This window comes from Dromiciops gliroides, chromosome 4 (assembly GCF_019393635.1).
Source record: "Dromiciops gliroides isolate mDroGli1 chromosome 4, mDroGli1.pri, whole genome shotgun sequence".
In the NCBI taxonomy this organism is placed as follows: domain Eukaryota; kingdom Metazoa; phylum Chordata; class Mammalia; order Microbiotheria; family Microbiotheriidae; genus Dromiciops; species Dromiciops gliroides.
The window spans coordinates 212,990,697-213,010,879 of NC_057864.1; the positions used below are offsets into that span (position 1 = coordinate 212,990,697).

Below are 20,183 nucleotides of genomic sequence, written 5' to 3' on the forward strand. Positions count from 1 at the left end.
GACTGTGGGGCTGGGCTCCACTCCTGTCTCAGCACAGCAGCTCCCTCCTTCTGACCTTCCAAGCCGTTCTTGGTTAGAAGATGATTTCAGCACATTCTTCTGTGGGTTTTGCTGTTTTGGGCATTTTCTTATGGCATTATTTGGATATTTTTTAGAGCGATTGTCTCATGAGTTCAAGAGCTCACTGCCTTTCCTCCACCATCTTGGCCCCTCCTGCTTCTTCTCTCCCCATTCCAATCCGTCTCACCACTGCTACAGTGATTTTCTTCCTCCCTCCCCACTTCTTTACTTATGAAGGTGGGTATGACCAGTATAATTCCTGAAACAGGCTAACTGAGGAGGGAAATCCCTGAATGGGATGAGAGAAGGCAGAGACCCTTTAGAGGTTAGTAAAAGATTTGTTTTCAAACCAATTGAAAGCCCACCTCCTAGAATTACTTTTAAGTCCTATCCTCTGGATAGGAGTGGGGGAAGGGGAGAGGAAGTAGAGGAAGCAACTACCATGAGTAGTAAGGCCTTCTGGAATAAGAAGCAGATTTTGGTTCAATAAAAGGAAGAACTTTCTGAAAAATCAGAGCTCTCCAGCATGTGGAAATGTTTAAACTAAAGAATGAGTAGCTATATTTCAGGGATCTTGTGGAGGATATTCCTCCACTCGGTAGAGAATTTGACTGAGATTACCTTCATAGTTTAAGAGACCATAATTCCCAAAGCAAGTGTTCTGGGAGGGAGAGGATCGGCAGATTGCCATCCTGTTGAAGGCCGAAACCAGGACAGTACCGTGAACCCTGAGGAACCAACACCATAGCTCTCACTCACTAAGACATCGTGATGGGAGGAGAGAGTAAGGGAGGAACCCATGTGAAATAACACCTTCTATATTGTCTGTGCACACATGATGATAAACAGGAATGGTCCATGCAAAACTGTAAGATCCTGGAAAATTTGGGTGACCCTCGCTTTCCCTCTTTATTCTCCAACATGACCATCACTTCCACAGTTGTTGTGTGATCATGGGGAGAAAGTCGGGGGAGGGGGGAAAGATGCACATTGGTTCTGATGATTCATGGGAGAATTCTATCAAACTTTTTTTTTCCATAAAGGTATTTTATTATTTTCCAGGTACATATAGAGATAGTTTGCCACATTTGTTTTTATAAGATTTCTAGTTTCAATTTTTTCTCCCTCCCTCCCTTCTCTCTCCTCTCCCCAAGACAGCAAGTAATCCAATATATGTTATATATGTACAATCACATTAAACATTTCAGCATTAGTCATGCTGTGCAAGAAGAATTAGAGCAAAAAGGAAAAACCTCAAAAAAGAAAAAAAATTAGAGATAGTATGGTTCAATCTGCATCTAGATTCCATAGTTGTTGTTGTTTTTTTTTTCTGGATTTGGAGAGCATTTTCCATCATGAATCCTTTGGAACTATCTTGGACCATTGTATTGCTGAGAAGAGTCAAGTCTATCACAGTTGATCAACACACAATGTTGTTGATACTGTGTACAATGTTCTCCTGGTTCTGCTCATCTCATTCAACGTCAGTTCGTGTAAGTCCTCCCAGGTTTCTCTGAAATCTGCCTGTTCATTGTTTCTTTTCTTTTTCTTTTTCTTTCTTTCTTTCTTTTTTTTGTGAGACAATTGGGGTTAAGTGACTTGCCCAGGGTCACATAGCTAGTAAGTGTTAAGTGTCTGAGGCCGGATTTGAACTCAGGTCCTCCTGAATCCAGGACCAGTGCTCTATCCACTGTGCCACCTAGCTGCCCCCTGCTCATTGTTTCTTATAGCATGATAGTATTCCATTACATTTATATACCACAACTTGTTCGGCCATTGCCCAATTGATGGGCATCCTCTCAATTTCCAATTCCTTGCCACCACAAACAGAGCAGCTATAAATATTTTTGAACATGTGCATCATTTTCCCTTTTTTATGATCTCCTTGGGAAAAAGACCTAATAGTGGTATTTCTGGGTCAAAGGATATGCACAGCTTTATAGCTCTTTGGGCATAGTTCCAAACTGCTCTCCAGAATTGCTGGATCAGTTCACATCTCCACCAGCAATGCATTAGTGTTCCAATTTTTCCACAGCTTCTCCAACATTTATTATTGTCCTTTTTCGTCATATTAGCCAATGTTAGGTGGTACCTCAGAGTTGTTTTAATTTGCATTTCTCTAATCAATAGTGATTTAGAGCATTTTTTCATATGGCAATAGATAGCTTTGATTTCTTCATCAGAAAACGGCCTGTTCATATCCTTTGACCATTTCTCAATTGGGGAATGACTTGGATACTTATAAATTTGATTTAGTTCCTGATTCTATCAAACTTTTAAAGAACAATTGGTACCTCTTCTCCGAAATTGAAAAAGACTGTAATGGGGGGCAGTTAGGTGGTGCAGTGGATAGAGCACCAGCCCTGGATTCAGGAGTACCTGAGTTCAAATTCGGCCTCAGACACTTAACACTTACTAGCTGTGTGACCCTGGGCAAGTCACTTAACCCCAATTGCCTCACTAAAAAAAAAAGTGAATGTGAAAAAGACTGTAATGGAACAGATTCCTTTTATGAGAAAATTATAGTCCTAATACCTAAATCAAAGAAAGAAAAAGTGCAGAAGAGTTGTAGACTAATATCATTCATGAGGATAGATTCAAAATTTTTAAATACAATTCTGTTAGACTACAAGATATCAAAAAAAAATTTTAAAAAGAATCAGGGGCAGCTAGGTGGCACAGTGGATAGAGCACCGGCCCTGGAGTCAGGAGTACCTGAGTTCAAATCCAGCCTCAGACAGTTAACACTCACTAGCTGTGTGATCCCGGGCAAGTCACTTAACCCCAATTGCCTCACACATACACACACACACACACACAAAAGACTACAAGATATCATTCATTATGATCAGGTTGAATTTAGACCTAGAATACAAGAATGGTTCAACATTAGGAAAACAATCAATATAATTTATCATATTAAAAACAAAAAAAAATTCCAAACCACAGTATTATCTCTCAATTTCTATTCTACCTTCTGTTTCTAGAATATCAGGGCAATTTTCCCTGACAATCTCTTGGAAGATGATGCCTAAGCTCTTGTTTTGATTATGGTTTTTAGGTAGTTCAATAATTTTCAAATTATCTCTCCTTGATCTATTTCCCAAGTCAGCTGTTTTTCCAAGAAGATGTTTCACGTTGCCCTCTATTTTTTTAATCATTTGGATTTGCTTTATTGTGTCTTGGTTTCTCATAAAGTCACTAGCTTCCATTTGTTCAGTCCTAATTCTTAGGCAATTATTTAATTCAGAGAGCTATTCTATTTGGCTTTTGAAGCTTTTGACTTTTTTTCATGACTTTCCTGTATCACTCTCATTTCTCTTTCCATTTTTTCTTCTACCTCTCTTACTTTATTTTCAAAGTCCATTTATTAATGCCTCTATCGCCTGAGAACAATTCATATTTTTCTTGGAAGCTTTGGATCTAGGAGCCCTGATGTTGCTATCCTCTTCTGAGGGTGCACCTTGATCTTAGTTGTCACTAAAGAAACTTTCTATGGTCCTCATCTTTCCCTGTCTGCTCATCTCGCCCATATTTTACTTGACTTTACTCCTTTTTAAAGTGGGGTACTGCTTCCTGGCTGCACTGTCCCAAGCTTCAGGGGGTCCCAGGTGGTACAGTTTAAGGAGAGGCATGTTCTACACTTTCCTGGCCTATGCTCTGGTCTGAAAATAACCCCAGTCCTACTTACTCTTCAACCAGAAAATAAAATTTTTGTTTCGTTGGGTTGATAGCTCTGGCAAGCCTGCACCCCTCTCCCACCTGGGCCACTGCCACTCAAGGCTGCTTCCTAGTTCCCAGCAGGGGTAAATCAACCAAGTTCCATCTCAGAACCAGCAGAGACCCCTGTAATCTCCCCATGGACAACCACTCAGCCCTCTCACTAGACTGTGAGCTTGGTCCTGGAAGATGCTGGTACTATAGCTGATTCAGAGGCTCTGGAGGTCTCTTTCTCTGGACAGCCTGCCTGGGCCTGGATCTGTGTTGACTTGACCTCAGGGTTGGGTTCCATTTCTGCCCCAGCACAGCCCTTCTAAGCCATCTTTGGCTGGAAAATAATCTCACCCCATCCTTTTGTGGGTTCTGCTGCTCCAGGTATTGTCTTATGGCATTATTTGAAGGGATTTAGAGGGATTTGGGGGAGAGCCCCAAGGAGTCACTGCCTGTCTTCCACTATCTTGGCTCCACCCAGGAAACTCTCAGTATTATATCAATGTGGAAAAAAATCTTTGACAAAATACAACATTCATTAATGTTAAAAAACCCTTTAAAGTATAGGCAGGGCTTTTTTTTAATATCATAAAAATTATGTATCAGGGAAGCTAGGTGGCACAGTGGATAGAGCACTGGACCTGGAGTCAGGAGGACCTGAGTTCAAATCCAACATCAGACACTTGACACTTACTAGCTGTGTGACCCTGGGCAAGTCACTTAACCCCGATTGCCTCACCAAAACAAAAAGAAAAAAAAGTATGTATCTAAAACCAAAAGCAAACATCATATGTAATAGGGATACAGGTAACCTTGTCCAGTAATTGCTACTGCAAAATATGGATACCAACTCTCTCCACTATTACAAAATATATTTCTTAAAATTCTAGCACTAGCATTAAGACAATAGTAGTAAGAAAGGAATTAAAAGCATAAAGATAGATAAAGAAGAGGCAAAACTATCCCTATTTGCTCATAATATGATGGAATACTTGGAAAACTCTAGGGAATCAGCAAAGATACTAATTGAGACAATAATTGCTTCAGCGAAGTTGCAGGGTACAAAATAACTTCTCCCAAATCAATAGCCCATCTATGTAATAATAACAAAATCCAAGAGGTGATAATAGAAAAGGAAATCCCATTCCAAATAACTACAAAATATATTAAATATTTGGGGATCAATTTATGAAAGCAGACAAAAGACATGTATAGAATTAATTACAAAGTGCTCTTTAAAGACATAAAGAACAAGTTAAATAGCTGGAAGAATATTCAATGTTCATGGCTGGGCTATGCCAATATATTAAAAATAACAATATTACCAAAGTTAATTTATACTTCTAGTGCCATACCAATCAAATTACCAAAGGGATATTTTATAGAACTTGACAAAATAATAACAAAATTCATTTGGAAAAATAAAAGACCTAGAACATCAAGTAAAATTATGGGAAAAAAATGTAGGTGAAAAGGGGGAAATAGTTCTTCTAGACCCCTATATCATTATCTAACTATATGAAAACCATCTCATATAGATTAAAAAATAGAAAAGTAGATAAATGGAACATAGTAGACAAGGTAGACTCAGAAACAATTGAATTAAATCACCCAATGTTATTTTTATATTTATTATCATTTTAGCATGTAATTTATAGCAGCATTTTTCATCAAAGCAAAGAATTGGAAATAAAGTAGATGCCTATTATTTAGGCAATAGCTAAACAAAGTATAGAATATGAAAATAATGGAATATTACTTTCTTGTAAGAAATTATGCATGTGATGAATACAGAGAGATGAGGAAAGATCTCCATGAACTGATACAGAGTAAAGTAAGCAGAGACGAGAAAACAATGTACATAACAACCTACACACATCAAAAGTACATGTAATGGGGCAGCTAGATGGCACAGTGGATAGAGCACCGGCCCTGGAGTCAGGAGTACCTGAGTTCAAATCTGGCCTCAGACACTTAACACTTACTAGCTGTGTGACCCTAGGCAAGTCACTTAACCCCAATTGCCTCACTAAAAAAAAAAAAAAAAAGTACATGTAATGGGGCAGCTAGGTGGCACAGTGGATAAAGCACTGGCCCTGGATTCAGGAGGACCTGAGTTCAAATCCGGCCTCAGACACTTGACACTTACTAGCTATGTGACCTGGGCAAGTCACTTAACCCCAATTACCTCACCAAAAAAAGTACATATAGCAAAATTATAAAAGACAAGCATGCTTGAAAGAAGAAATATGAGAAGAAAATCCACCCACTTTGCAGAGGTGGAAAGTACACAAAAGTTATACATTGCACATCCTTTTATATATATATATATATATATATATATATATATATATATATATATATATATATATATATGTGTGTGTGTGTGTGTGTGTGTGTGTGTGTGTGTGTGTGTGTGTGTGTGTGTATTGATTGATGATGCTGATCTTTTTTCCTCTGCTTTTTCTTTTTCTGTCTTTAAAAACACTATCAGTTATATAGGTTGGCTCTCTAGGAAGAGGAAAAGGTAATAATACTGGAAGAAACTATGGTGATAAAAATTTTATCCATAAAAACGTTTTTTAAAGAAATACCATAGGGGCAGCTAGATGGCGCAGTGGATAGAGCACCAGCCCTGGAGTCAGGAGGACCTGAGTTCAAATCCGGCCTCAGACACTTAATACTGACTAGCTGTGTGACCCTGGGCAAGTCACTTAACCCCAATTGCCTCACTTAAAAAAAAATACCATAAAAGATATCAGGAGAGATGCAAAGTTTAGTTAAGACACAGTCCCTGCCTTATATAAAAAATATTTATAGTTGAAAACTACCTTTACATGTAACAGAAAAAAATTAAAATACTTTATTAATTAAAAAAATATTTATAGTAGCAAAGAATTGTAAACAAAATAGGTGCCCATCAATTGGGGATTGTCTAAACAAGTTGTGGTCCATGAATGTAATGGAATATTGCTATGCCATAAGAAGTTATGAATATGATGAATACAGAGAATCATAGAAAGTCTAGTGATATAAAAAACAAAATATATCAATAAAATTTTATTTATATAAAAAAAGAGCCAGTCCCTGAGCATGTGGAGTTTATAATCTGGAAGAGAATAGAAATGTGTGTCACCATAGCATGAAATATTGTGTAAGTATGTAAGAAAAATTAAAAGAAAGGATTATGTGAGGTATAAGGGGAGATAATCATTACTGGTACTCGAGGGAGGAGGGTAGACAGGAGGGAGGAGGGTAGACAGGAGGAAGGAGGTGGTACTTGAGCTAGACTTTTGAAAAAGGCTTGGGAATTCACTAGGAGTAGAAGAGAAAGGGGGCAGGGACTTGTTGATTTCAAAATATCATGAGCAAAAGCAGAGACCAGAAACTGTGGGGATGGCTAGTAGTCCAGTTTGGATAGAGCATGGAGATTAATAGAAAGATGAAAAGTCTGGGTGTCATTACACGGTAGGGTGACCTAAATTACCTAAGGAGGATGAACTTTATCGAGGAGGCAATCAGGATCCATGGAAAAATTATTTGTAGAGGATTGGCATGACCCCTGTGCTCATACGGGATATGTCTGGTGACAGTGTCAAGGATGACTTGGGGAGAGAAGAAAGTAATGTCAAGGAGAGCTATTAAGAGGCTATTGTAATAATCCAGATGTATGGGAATGAGAACCTACATTGAGGTGTGGCAGTGACAAAAATGATGAGGAGGTGGATGTGATAACTACTGGAGAGGGGGAATAAATAGGTTATAGAGATGAGGGAGAAGAGGCAAAAATAACCCCAGGAAATCTAACATGGGAGAAAGGGTAAATGACAGTGCCATTAGCAGAAATAGTTTAGTAATAGTGAATTTTATGGAAAGGGTGATGAGTTCATTTTTGGATATGTTAAAATCATTATGAATGGGTATGAATGGGTCATCTAAGTAGAGATGCCCTATGGACAATTGGAGGAGCTGTCTGTCTAGAACTTTGAAGAGAAGCTATGGCCAGAAATAAGGATTTAAGAGTCAAATGTATAGATGTTATAGCTTAAGTCTTGGGAGTGAGTGAGATTGCTAAGGGAGAAAGTAGAGGGGGAAGAGAAGAGGAATAAGGATGAAACTTCAGGGAATACTTACTTTAAAAGACCAAGAAGAAAAAATAAAATACTTTATTAATTTGAAAAAAAAAGAAAAAAAAAGTCCAAGAAGAAGAGATATGTAAATTAAAGAACCAGAAGAAGGTAGTATCTCTGAAACAAACTATCCAGAAAGAGGGACTGCTAAATGACACAGTGGATAGAGAACTGGCCCTGAAGTTGGGAGTTCAAATCTGACCTTGGACACTTACTAGCTGTGTGACCCTAGGCAAGTCATTTAACCCCAATTGCCTTAAACATCCATCACCATTTCCAGTCATCCTGATATATATCTTGCCATTGGACCCAAATGCCTATAGAAGAGAGAGTGAGGTTGATGACTTCGCATAGCCCTTGCTCACTTGAATCTCATTCGCTGCAAGTCATGACATCACCTGTATGTCATGGTCCTCTTCAAGAATAGAGGACAAACAACAACAGCAATCCAGAAAGAAAGGGGGTGGGATGGGGTGGGGTGAGGAACATTATTAAATACTTTAGAAAGGTCAAGGTAATGAGGCTTGGAAAAAGAATACTATTGAGTTAGTGATTAGAAGGGTGATGATGACCTTTACCTTTGAGAGAGCAGTTTCAATAGAACATTTGGGATAGAAGCCAGATTACTCAGGTTTGAAGAGAGTGGGTAGGAAAGAAGGAAAACAATAGCTGGTATAGACAACTTTTAAAAGGAAGTTTAACAGTAAACCTTCCCAAAATCCTTCTTTGAGTTGAGTTGTGGTTTGTAAGTGATCCCAGCCTCTAAAAATCTATGCCAGCAGAGGATAAACTCTATCAAAATTCTATCATGCTGGAAAGTCTTCAAATAAGGCCCCCAACAACCCAATATAATACTGTTCACTTCTTCCACTGTGCTCTATGGAATGCCTGCTCCATAAGGAACAAATTTCTTTATTACCTACGAAGGCGAATAAGGGAGTGAGCAGTGGGGAACAAGAGAACATGGCATTTGAATAATGATATACAGGAGTTCAGAATCACTGGGGTGGGGAGAGTGTGATGGTGTGAAAATTTATTAATCATTGAGGAATGAATTCAGGCAGGTTATCAGCATTCCTAGGGGGTTCAGCTTCAAGGTGGAGTCATCTTGAGACATTGGGCATCCGTGTGTGACTGGAAGGTGGGGAAGTTGGGGTGGAGTAGGGGTAGGGCAAGTAAATACCCATCTACTGGGTAATGGCTAAACAAAATGAGGTACATGAATATAATGGACTATTATTATACTTTAAGAAATGATGAGGATAGTGGATATAGAGAAGCATGGAAATTTTCACATGGAGAGATACAAATTAAAGTAAGGAAAGAGAAAAACAATGTGTAAGTATGTATAATGTATAAGTGTAGAGTGAGATGAGCAGAACCAGGAGAACATTGTACACAGTATCAACAACATTATATGTTGATCAACTGTGATAAATTTGACTCTTCTCAGCAATACAATGGTCCAAGATAGTTCCAAAGGACTCATGATGGAAAATGCTCTCCAAATCCATAAAAAAAGAACTATGGGGGGCAGCTAGGTGGCGCAGTGGATAGAGTACCGGCCCTGGAGTCAGGAGTACCTGAGTTCAAATCTGGCCTCACACACTTGACACTTACTAGCTGTGTGACCTTGGGCAAGTCACTTAACCCCAATTGCCTCACTAAAAAAAAAAAAAAAATTTTTTTAAATTTTAAAAGAACTATGGAATCTAGATGCAGATTGAACCATACTATTTCTATTCCTTTTGGTTTTCTTTTTTGAAGTTTTTCCTTTTTTGCTCTAATTCTTCTTTCACAGCATGACTAATGTAGAAATATGTTTAATGATACTATACATATATAACCTATATCAGATTGCTTTCTGTCTTGAGGAGCGGGGAGGGAAGGGAGAGACAGAAAAAATTTGAAATTAGAAATCTTACAAAAACAAATGTTGAAAACTATCTCTACATGTAACTGAAAAATAATAAAATACTTTTATGAAGAAAATAATGCATAAGTGGGAAGAACAGCAACCACAAAACAATCAAAACTGAATGCTGTTTAGAAATTTGTTTAAAAGGGTACTTTAGAAACTATAATGCTGTGAAGAACACAAATAAGCTAAAGAAGGAGTCAGAAAACTGCTCTGAAAGAGATTATGGGGATCTTTTGCTGGGGCTTGGTGAAACTAACACTGATTGACAACACTTTTGCTCCTACATAGTTTTAGGTCATAGTTCTAAGAAGGAGAGGAGCACTGGAGGTCAGTCACAAGGGTGCAGGGACCCTAGTCACAATACCAAAGCAGAGAGGAGTACTATTGGTATAGCTATAGGGGATCAGGGGCCTTTCCTTGGTAAAGACCAGAGTGCAGGCTATGACAACAGTAACCATACCTCTCCCAGATCACACCTTGAAAACACTAAAAAATGGCAGACTCTCAAAACTAGCTCTGAAAACAATAGCACAAAAAAGCCTGAACCTTGGGACATTGTCTCTGCAACCCCAGGTAAGCTTTAATATAAAGTTCAAAGTCAAGAAATAGGTTGAGGAAATAAGCAAACAACAACAACAACAATTTGGCCATAAAAAGCTATTTTGGCTTCCTTCTCGCGCAGCACCGCCAACATGGTGTTCAAGCACTATGTGGAAATTGGCCGGGTGCCCTACATTTCCTTTGGGCCCCATGAAGGCAAGCTGGTAGCCATCGTGGATGTAATCGATCAGAACTGGGCTTTGGTGGATGTCCCATGCAGTGGGGTACGGAGGCAGGCCATGCCATTTAAATGTATGCAGTTCATAGACTTCGTTCTCAAGTTCCCCCACAGTGCTCATCAGAAGTATATTCGGGCTGCCTGGGAGAAAGAAAATATCAATACAAAATGGAAAGCCACAAGATGGGCCAAGAAGATTGAAGCCAGAGAAAGGAAAGCCAAGATGACAGACTTTGATCGTTATAAGGTCATGAAGGCCAAGAAGATGAGAAACAGAATGATCAAGCATGAAGTGAAGAAGCTGCAGAAGGCAGCCGCCCAGAAGGGCTCTCCCAAGAAGGGGGCTGCCCAGAAGGCCCTGGCCTCAAAGGTCTCTGTGTGGTAAAATATGAAAGTTTTTAACAGTCGGCTAGGATAACTGAAAGACGCCAGTTTTTCAAGGACCACCCTTTTGGGGAGGAGATGAACAGTCTGCCTGCTGCGCATGTCAGACTGCCTGCCGGGTACAGTCCGCCTGCTGCGCATGTCAGACTGCCTGCCGGGTTTTTTGACTTCCGGGGTGGAGAGAAGGGGAGTAGCCTTTTTTGCCGGCTTGGCGGGACTCCGGGCGGCGCGGCACAGACGGTCTGACTCACTCCAAAGGTGGCCTAAATCGGTTTGGTGAGTTTTTATAAGGAATATAGACTAAGCCTAGATTTAAGACGATTTGTACTGTATTTCTGTTTTCCTATCCTTCTAATCAACAACACCTTATATACAATAAAGGCTCTATCTAGAAAACCAGAAGCCTCTTCCATTTACTAGTCTGGGAGATGAATTAAGGGAAGGGTTAAGTAGGGGAGATTTATGATCTAATATCCAATTTTAAATCTCACAGTTTGGCGACCCCGAAGGGACCTTAAGGACCCTCCCACCCTCCCTAGTTTGGCCATAAGCCGGCTAATTCGGTGGATTTTCCAAATTACCCCCCCCCCCCACGGACTTTCCCTTTGTCTAATCTCCCTTAAAGACTTTAAGCCTCTAAAAGTCTTGCCCTTTAAACTGGGCTGGCTTTTCTGTTTAAAGCAAGATGCTCGAATATTCTACCATCCCTTTGATTTTTCTCATCGGAATGTATTGGGACAGCATAACATCCCGACTTAGAGGAATAGTTTACTCAATGGTCCTTCATAACATTATTGGTTTTTTCCTCATTCAGGCAGCAAAAAGTTTTTTGTATAATAGTATACGTGAGAATCTTTGGGAAAATACATTTAATATAAGTAGAAATTTTATGCCTGCAATTGAAATACCTTTTAATACCACATCCATAGTTCATACGACTAAGGATTTTATTTTTTTTTGTTGTTTTTTTTTTTGTTTTTGTTATTATCATTGTTTTTGTTATTATCATTGTTATGATGTGGGGGAAACTCTCACATATGGAGAGAGACCTCAAAATGGCTGTTTCTACTAGAGATGATCCAAGTTCAGAATCAGATCAGCAGAAACTACTCCCTCTGCAGGAAGCTATAGAACATAGTAAGAAGGGAGTGCCAATTCAAGTCAGAAAATATAGCCCCTTTAGACCAAGTGACTTGAGCGCATGGAAATCAATCATCCCTAGTTTTGAGAAAAATCCAAACACTGTAATTTCACAGTTAAAGACTATATTTAATGCATATCAACCCAGTTGGGCTGATGTTACTTGCCTTTTGGAAACTTTACTGTCCCCAACTGAGATTACAGATATTATCTCAGCAGGAAATGCCCTTGTTGCGAAAGGTAAGGCTGATGTGGAATGGCCTCTAAAGGATCCAGAGTGGAATTATAATGATGATAGGGATTTCCAAAGATTAAAAGATGCTAGAGAAACACTTCTGAAGGGAATGGAATCTTGCTCTAGAAAACCGGAAAACTGGCAGAAATTTTTAAGCCTACCTCAGGAGGCTAATGAAAGACCAAACAGATTTTATGATAGACTTTGTGAGGCCGCTAGACAGTACACCAGATTGGATCCAGTAGATTTAAGAGATTCCTGTATCATTCTCAACACATTTGTTTATAATTCACTGCCAGAAATACGCAGATACTTTCTGAAACAATGTCCAGACTGGAGAAATCTCTCAGTAGATAGAATTAAGGAACTTGCAAATTATGTCTTTGACTCACGTGAGGAAGATCCAGATCACCCTAAACAGAGCATTCTGGCACCAGCGATTCCTAGTCAGCCATGTGGACACCGGAACAAGGACACTAAGGTGTGTTGTTACTGTCGTAAGGAGGGGCATGAATTGAGAGAATGTAGGACTTGGAGAAGAAATTCTAATTCTAATTACAGGCGAAATCAAAATAGAAATAGATCTTTTTGGAGGAATACAGAAAGGCAGTACCAGAATAATGGTAACCAAGACCCCCCTCAGAAGAGGACACAGGAATGATGGTGTCTTGGGGAGGAATGGAACATAGATAATGAAAGCCATATATTCCCAGATCCGGATTTTTTGAATGCACTTGTGCCAGTCCATTCACCTCCCCAGAGTAATGAACCACATGTCACCTTAAAAGTGGGGGAGACTTATTATGATTGTCTGCTAGACACAGGAGCCTCTAAATCAGTATTAGTAAGCAAACCAGATGCTGGGTGTAGACCTGTAGGATTTTTGAATGTAGTGGGAGTCTCAGGAAAGAGCCAGAGAGTGGCAAAATTGAATCCTCGCATGGTATCTATGGGGCCCTTAACAGTGGAACATTCATTTTTACTCATGCCTGATGCCCCTGTAAATTTATTAGGTCGTGATCTCCTTTGCAAGCTTAGAGCAACCATATCTTGTGCTCCAGATGGGGCTGTCTCCTTACAATTGCCAGAGGATACTGTTCATTTATTACCAATTTTACTTACAGAAGCTCAAGGAACAGCAGGGGAGGTATCCAAAATCCCCTCTGACATTCCTGAGTCTTTATGGGCCTCATCCCCTAATGAGGTGGGGCTCCTTAAGTCTGCCATGCCTGTTACCTTTAAAGTTAAGGGGGGACCACCCCCCTCCATTCCACAGTATCCATTGTCTAGGGAAGCAATAGAAGGGATCACCCCTATAATTGAGGCTTTGAAAAGCCAGGGTATTATTATTCCATGTCATCACTCTCCATGCAATACTCCATTTTGCCAGTTAAAAAACCCAAGCCTGGGCCAGATGGTAAACCTGTTTATCGTTTTGTGCAAGATCTTAGAGCGATTAATAATTATGTTATTCCTAGACATTCCATAGTTCCAAACCCGGCTACGATAATTTCCTCGATTCCCTATGAATCTACATGTTTCACAGTGGTAGACCTTTGCTCTGCCTTTTTCTCCATACCAGTACATGAGGACTTCCAATATTTATTTGCTTTTACCTGGAAAAATAGACAGTGGACCTGGACTAGACTCCCACAGGGATTTGTAGACAGTCCCACATTATTTTCCCAAATTTTACAGCAGGATCTGGCCTCTATTACCTTTAAGGGCTCCATACTAGTACAATATGTAGATGACTTACTTTTGGCCTCTCCTAATGCTGAAATTTGTCAGGAAGATAGCCGTCACTTACTGCTGGAGCTGCACAAGAGAGGACACAAGGTTTCCAAGACAAAGGTACAATGGTGTTTGCCCCAGGTAGAATATTTAGGATTTATTTTGGCTGCTGGAACTCGCTCTGTCTCTTCTAAGAGAGTCCAGGCCATTCAACAACTCTCTGCCCCCACTACTAAGAGGCAGTTGAGAGCCATTCTGGGAGCAGCTGGGTACTGTAGACAATGGATACCCTCTTTTGGTGAAATTACTAAACCCCTCATAGCTCTTACAAAAAGTTCTGTTCCAGACAGTTTACAGTTGGATCCCCAGCATCTCTCAGCCATAAAAGAATTAAAACGGGCCTTGTTATCAGCACCTGCCCTAGGACTGCCAGATTATAGTAAGCCTTTCACTCTCTTTGTGCATGAACAAAGGGGGGTGGCTTCTGGAGTCCTGACTCAGTCACTGGGGCCTAACCAACGTCCTATAGCCTACTATTCAATTCAGCTGGACCCTGTAGCGGCTGGAGCGCCACCTTGCCTTAGAGCAGTGGCGGCCACAGCGCTTTTGGTAGAAAAAGCCTCTGATTTGGTCCTAGGTAACCCTCTAACTGTGCAATGCCCTCACGAAGTGGAGGCTCTCTTACTACGTCACAGGACACAAGCCTTTTCAGATCAAAGGCTGGCTAAGTATGAAATAACCCTGTTAGGTAATGAGAATATCACTTTAAAACGCTGCACAGTTCTTAATCCAGCAACACTACTCCCTAACTTACCATTCTCGGGGGAACCGTTGCATGACTGTGCTTCTTTAGTTGATATGGCTGAAAAACCCCGTGACAATCTTTTTGATACACCTTTAGAAAATCCTGATCTTGTCCTCTATACAGATGGTTCCTCATTTATGAGAGAGGGAACCCGTTTTACTGGAGCTGCTGTAGTTTCTGATTATGACACCCTCTGGGCAGCTTCTCTGCCTTCCCATTTTAGTGCACAGGCTGCTGAACTTGTGGCTCTTACACAGGCCTGTAATATAGCTAAAGATAAGAGTGCCACCATTTTTACTGACTCGAAATATGGCTTTGGCATATGCCACTTTATTGGTATGATTTGGCGTCAACGAGGCTTTCTAACATCCTCGGGCAAGGCTATTGCCAATGGGGACCTTATCAAGGACCTCTTAGATGCCCTAAAACTGCCTTCTTCCCTAGCCGTTGTACATTGCCCTGCCCACACAGGGAATAGTGATCCTGTTTCAAAGGGAAATGCACGAGCCGATTCTGCAGCCAAGCTAGCTGCATTAGAAGCTCCTGAACATGTATTTAACCTTTCACCTTCTGAGGATATTCCTTCCAACCTAACCTATGACGATTCTGAAGTAGAAAAGTGGAAAAAGAAATTTAAGGCGAAACAGATCAATGGTATCTGGGTGTCTCCGGAAGGTAAGCCATTTCTTCCCCGGAAATTCTACCACCAGGTATGCCTCTCTGTTCACAGAAAAGGCCATTTTGGTACACAAGGCATTGTAGACTCTATTAAGAGAACCTGGATAGCACCAGGTGTGACTAATACAGCATCTCGAATCTGCTCGGGCTGCTCCACATGTCAGTCTTATAATCAGTATGCTTTTAAGGCCAAAGCTTATGGAGGGCGTCCTCTAGCATATACACCTTTTGAGCACTTACAAATTGATTATATTACTATGCCAAAAGCAGGACATTATAAATTTTGCCTTGTTATAGTTGATCAGCTCACTCGGTGGGTGGAGGCCTTTCCCAGCCCCCGAGCCACAGCTGCCTTTGTTGCCAAAATTCTTCTTAAAGAGATAGTACCTCGTTTTGGCCCACCAGCCCGCATCGATTCTGACAAAGGCACACATTTCACTGATTCGATTTTATCCCAAATCTACTCTTTCTTGGGAGTGACTCAAAAATTCCACACGCCCTACCATCCACAAAGTTCAGGCCAAGTCGAACGTATGAATAAAGAGCTTAAGAGTATGATTGGCAAATTATGTACTGAAACCCATTTGAAATGGCCTGATGTTCTACCATTGGCATTATTCTATCTACGAAGTAGACCAAGAGGAGAACTTCATATATCTCCTTATGAAATGCTTTTTGGTCACCCTCCTATCCAAGCTAAAACTTTTTCCCCAGTTTATACATCACTGGTGGGAGGTGATACTTCTGTTGCTTCCTATATACAGGAATTACAGACCAGGCTACGTGAACTCCATGAGGCAGGAGCTGTGGTCCAGGCAGGACCATTAGACTTTTCATTGCATAACTTCAACCCAGGAGATAAAATATATGTAAAGAATTTTCAGAAAACCAGTGGAACTCAACCTGCCTGGGAAGGACCTTTTCAGGTATTAATGACAACTCCTACTGCCATTAAAATTGGTGAAAAAGACTCATGGATTCATTGCTCTCATATAAAGCCTGCACCATTCATAGGTGAAGAGATTTCAGATAGACCTGAGGTAGACGCTAAAGAGGTAAAAACCCTAAAGATAGCAACTGTTAAAGAGCAAAGAGAGTTCAGAGGAAAAAGGCAGTTCCCATTTAATAATCCCACTGATCAGTTAAATGCTTTGGGACTCAGTCTTCGTAAAGTATCAGGAGACGGAAATTGCCTTTTTAGGGCTTTAGCAGACCAGCTAGAAGGTCACTGTAGAAATCATCTCAGACACAGACAAGAAGCTGCTTCTTATATGATTAACCATAGACAAGAGTTTGAGTCTTTTATAGTAAATGACTCCCCTTTTGAAGAATATGTTGATGAATTAAAGAAATTTGGAAAGTGGGGAGGAAATGATACAATTGTAGCATTTGCTAAGCAGCATCAGCTGAATGTTGTGGTTCATCAATTAAATCAGCCTTTATTGAAAATCAGTGGCACAGACAAAACTGATGCTAGAGAACTCCACATTTTCTACCATAAAGAACATTATGACAGCATTAGAAAGATCAATGACAATTCAGAAACCCCTGCCACTTTGGCATGCAGAGAATTGGGGAACCAGTTAAAACAATGTGGCATACCCCAAACTCTAGCAGCTTAAATACCTTAAAATTTAACAAGCATTTCCTTCCACAGGCAAAAGCACTGAAGCACATGGCCTAGTTTTCTGGCCCACCTCAATTTCTCCCACCCTTTTCCCTACCCTATACCTATTTTTTTTTTTTATCCTTTTTGCTTTTTGTTTTGTTTTGACTTTTGAAAGGCACTGAAAAGACCTGGAATTCACCACACCTTTAAATTCTTTAAGAGCACAAAAGGGTGCTTAGCGAATCTTTTGCCTTTTATTTTTGGTTTTTGGTTTTGCTTTGTTTTTTTTTTACTTTTGTTTCTTTTGCTTTTCTTTAAAAACCCGATTTTGTAAACTAAGTGACTTTTCAAAGGCATTTTAAGTATATGCTATTGAATATTGAATCTTGCTTATTGAAGTCTTATTTCTTTTTGATGAATTAATCACCACTTTAAGTATCTGCTACTGTTATACTAGAGAATTCATGTATAAGATGATGTGGTCTAATTGCTAAAAGAAGATTATGTAATAATGTCTAAAAGAAGATTATGTAACAATGTCTAATATAATCAGCTATTTACATTCGTTTATTATTTATATGTCATTATACTCTGGGTATGGTTTGGAATTATTGTATATATCACTAATATATTCTCAGTTATGCAGCATAGCACACATTTTTACCATCATATTGTCTTTGGTGAAATTAATGAGATTTCAGAAATATGGAAACTTATCATTTCAGAGACTAACTTGCTGTGAACTCTGATGCAGGCCCTGGAGAGAATATATGTGCAACAAAAGGAGAGACAGGTATACATAAGTCCATGGTTTGCTTATGATGGTGACTATGTAGAGCACAATTACTAGGCACAGTCCAGTATTCATCCTCTCTCCCTCCTAATTTAACCTAATTTAACTGAACTTACTTATCTTTTTATCTCACTCAGTTGAATTCACCTGTGGCCTAGCACAATCACTGGCTGTCTCGGAACCATGAGATATGGTATGATAACCTTTCCATAACATTTTCAGGTGTCATGAACACATACTAAATTTGACTTTGATCCAGACACATGGTGGTAAAAAGTGTTACTGATTGCAAAATGCTATGCTAAGGTTTAGTAAAAAAAAAAAAAAATACAGCAATTCAAACAGTTAAAGAAGAAATCCAGCTTTCCAGACCAGAGTCCAGAATCCAGAATCCAGACTAGAGTCCAGAATCCAGTTTTCCAGACCAGAATCCAGTTTCCTCCTGATGACATCTTACCACTTCAAGAAGACAAGAGAACTCAGAGACTTTATATGAACTGTTTTGCTTTATTAGCTTTTACTATCTCCTTTCTGTTATATACTATCTGTAACATGTACTCTCTGCAGAGGCTCTCCCTTTGCAAGACTAATGTCAAAGCGTCGGTTCATGAGGAAAGAAAAAAAATCGTCCCTCTGGACAAAACTTTCCTCTCTTCCTTTTCTGTATTGTTGTTCGCATATTATTAGTCAGCAGAAGTTATTATATTCTTTTTACTGTTCCATCAAGGAAACATTCCATTTCTTGAGGAAGCAAAGGGGGGAAATGTGGTAAAATATGAAAGTTTTTAACAGTCGGCTAGGATAACTGAAAGACGCCAGTTTTTCAAGGACCACCCTTTTGGGGAGGAGATGAACAGTCTGCCTGCTGCGCATGTCAGACTGCCTGCCGGGTACAGTCCGCCTGCTGCGCATGTCAGACTGCCTGCCGGGTTTTTTGACTTCCGGGGTGGAGAGAAGGGGAGTAGCCTTTTTTGCCGGCTTGGCGGGACTCCGGGCGGCGCGGCACAGACGGTCTGACTCACTCCAAAGGTGGCCTAAATCGGTTTGGTGAGTTTTTATAAGGAATATAGACTAAGCCTAGATTTAAGACGATTTGTACTGTATTTCTGTTTTCCTATCCTTCTAATCAACAACACCTTATATACAATAAAGGCTCTATCTAGAAAACCAGAAGCTTCTTCCATTTACTAGTCTGGGAGATGAATTAAGGGAAGGGTTAAGTAGGGGAGATTTATGATCTAATATCCAATTTTAAATCTCACATCTGCCAAGAAGATCCCTGTGAGGAAGGCTGAGGGTCAGAAGGCCGATCGGGGCCAGAAGGACCAGAAACCCCCTGGCCAGAAGGCCCCAGCCAAGAAGGGAGCTGCTCAGAAAGCACCAGCTCAGAAGGCTCCGGCCCAGAAAGCAGCTGCTCCCAAGGCCAAAAAATAAGGGGCTGCCAGAAATGAAATAAAGGTTTTGCTATTAAAAAAAACAAAAACAAAAACAAAAAACCAACAAAAAAAGCTATTATGGTGGCAAGAAAAACCAAGACAGAAATTCAGAAGACAACAATGTGAAAAGAGCTACCCAAAAAAGCCTTCAAGAAAAATGTTAATTGAACCCAAACCCAACAAGAATTAATGGAAGACTTAAAGAAAGAGATAAGAATGGTAGAGGGAAAATTGGGGAAAGAAATGAGAGTGATGCAAGAAAGTTATGAAAAGAGAATTAACAGCTTAATAAAAGAGGCACAAAAAGTATTGAATAAAATAACACCTTAAAAATAGAATTAGCCTAATAGTAAAAGAGGCACAAATTTCACTGAAGAAAAGAACTCCATAAAAAGCAGAATAGGTCAAATGCAATTGTAGGTACAAAAATTGATGGAAGAAAAGAATTCCTTAAAAATTAGAATTGGGAAAATGAGAGCTAATGACTCCACTAGACATCAAAAAACAATAAAACAAAGTCAAAAGAATGAAACAAAGAAGAAAATGTGAAATATTTCATCAGAAAAAAAAAAACTTACCTGGAAAATAGATTCAAGAGAGATAATTTCAGAATTATTGGACTACCTGAAAGTCATGATCAAAGAAAGAGCCTGAACTTCATAGTTCAAGAAATTTTTAGGGAAAACTGTTCTGATATTTTAGATCCCAAGGGTAAAATAGAGATTGAGAGAATCCATTCATTGCCTTTTGAAAGAGTTCCTAAAGTGAA

The 20,183-nt window shown here is 39.7% G+C and overlaps 1 protein-coding gene across 1 annotated transcript; it reads left to right on the forward strand.

Annotated features, from left to right (window-relative positions):
* Positions 1–10,514: 10,514 nt before the first annotated feature.
* LOC122756211 (60S ribosomal protein L14-like) lies at positions 10,515–19,449 on the forward strand. Its single transcript, XM_044005390.1, has 2 exons — positions 10,515–10,976; positions 19,251–19,449. The coding sequence occupies exons 1-2, from the start codon at positions 10,515–10,517 to the stop codon at positions 19,410–19,412; spliced, it is 624 nt and encodes a 207-aa protein (XP_043861325.1). The 3' UTR covers positions 19,413–19,449.
* The last annotated feature ends 734 nt before the right edge of the window (positions 19,450–20,183 follow it).

What these genes read in the sequence shown, in the direction of transcription:
- LOC122756211 (XM_044005390.1), top strand. Translation starts at nt 10,515, where the DNA reads ATGGTGTTCAAGCACTATGTGGAAATTGGCCGGGTGCCCTACATTTCC. An exon ending in CCCTGGCCTCAAAGGTCTCT is followed by an intron (nt 10,977 to 19,250) that starts GTGTGGTAAAAT and finishes ACATCTGCCAAG; the next exon opens with AAGATCCCTGTGAGGAAGGC.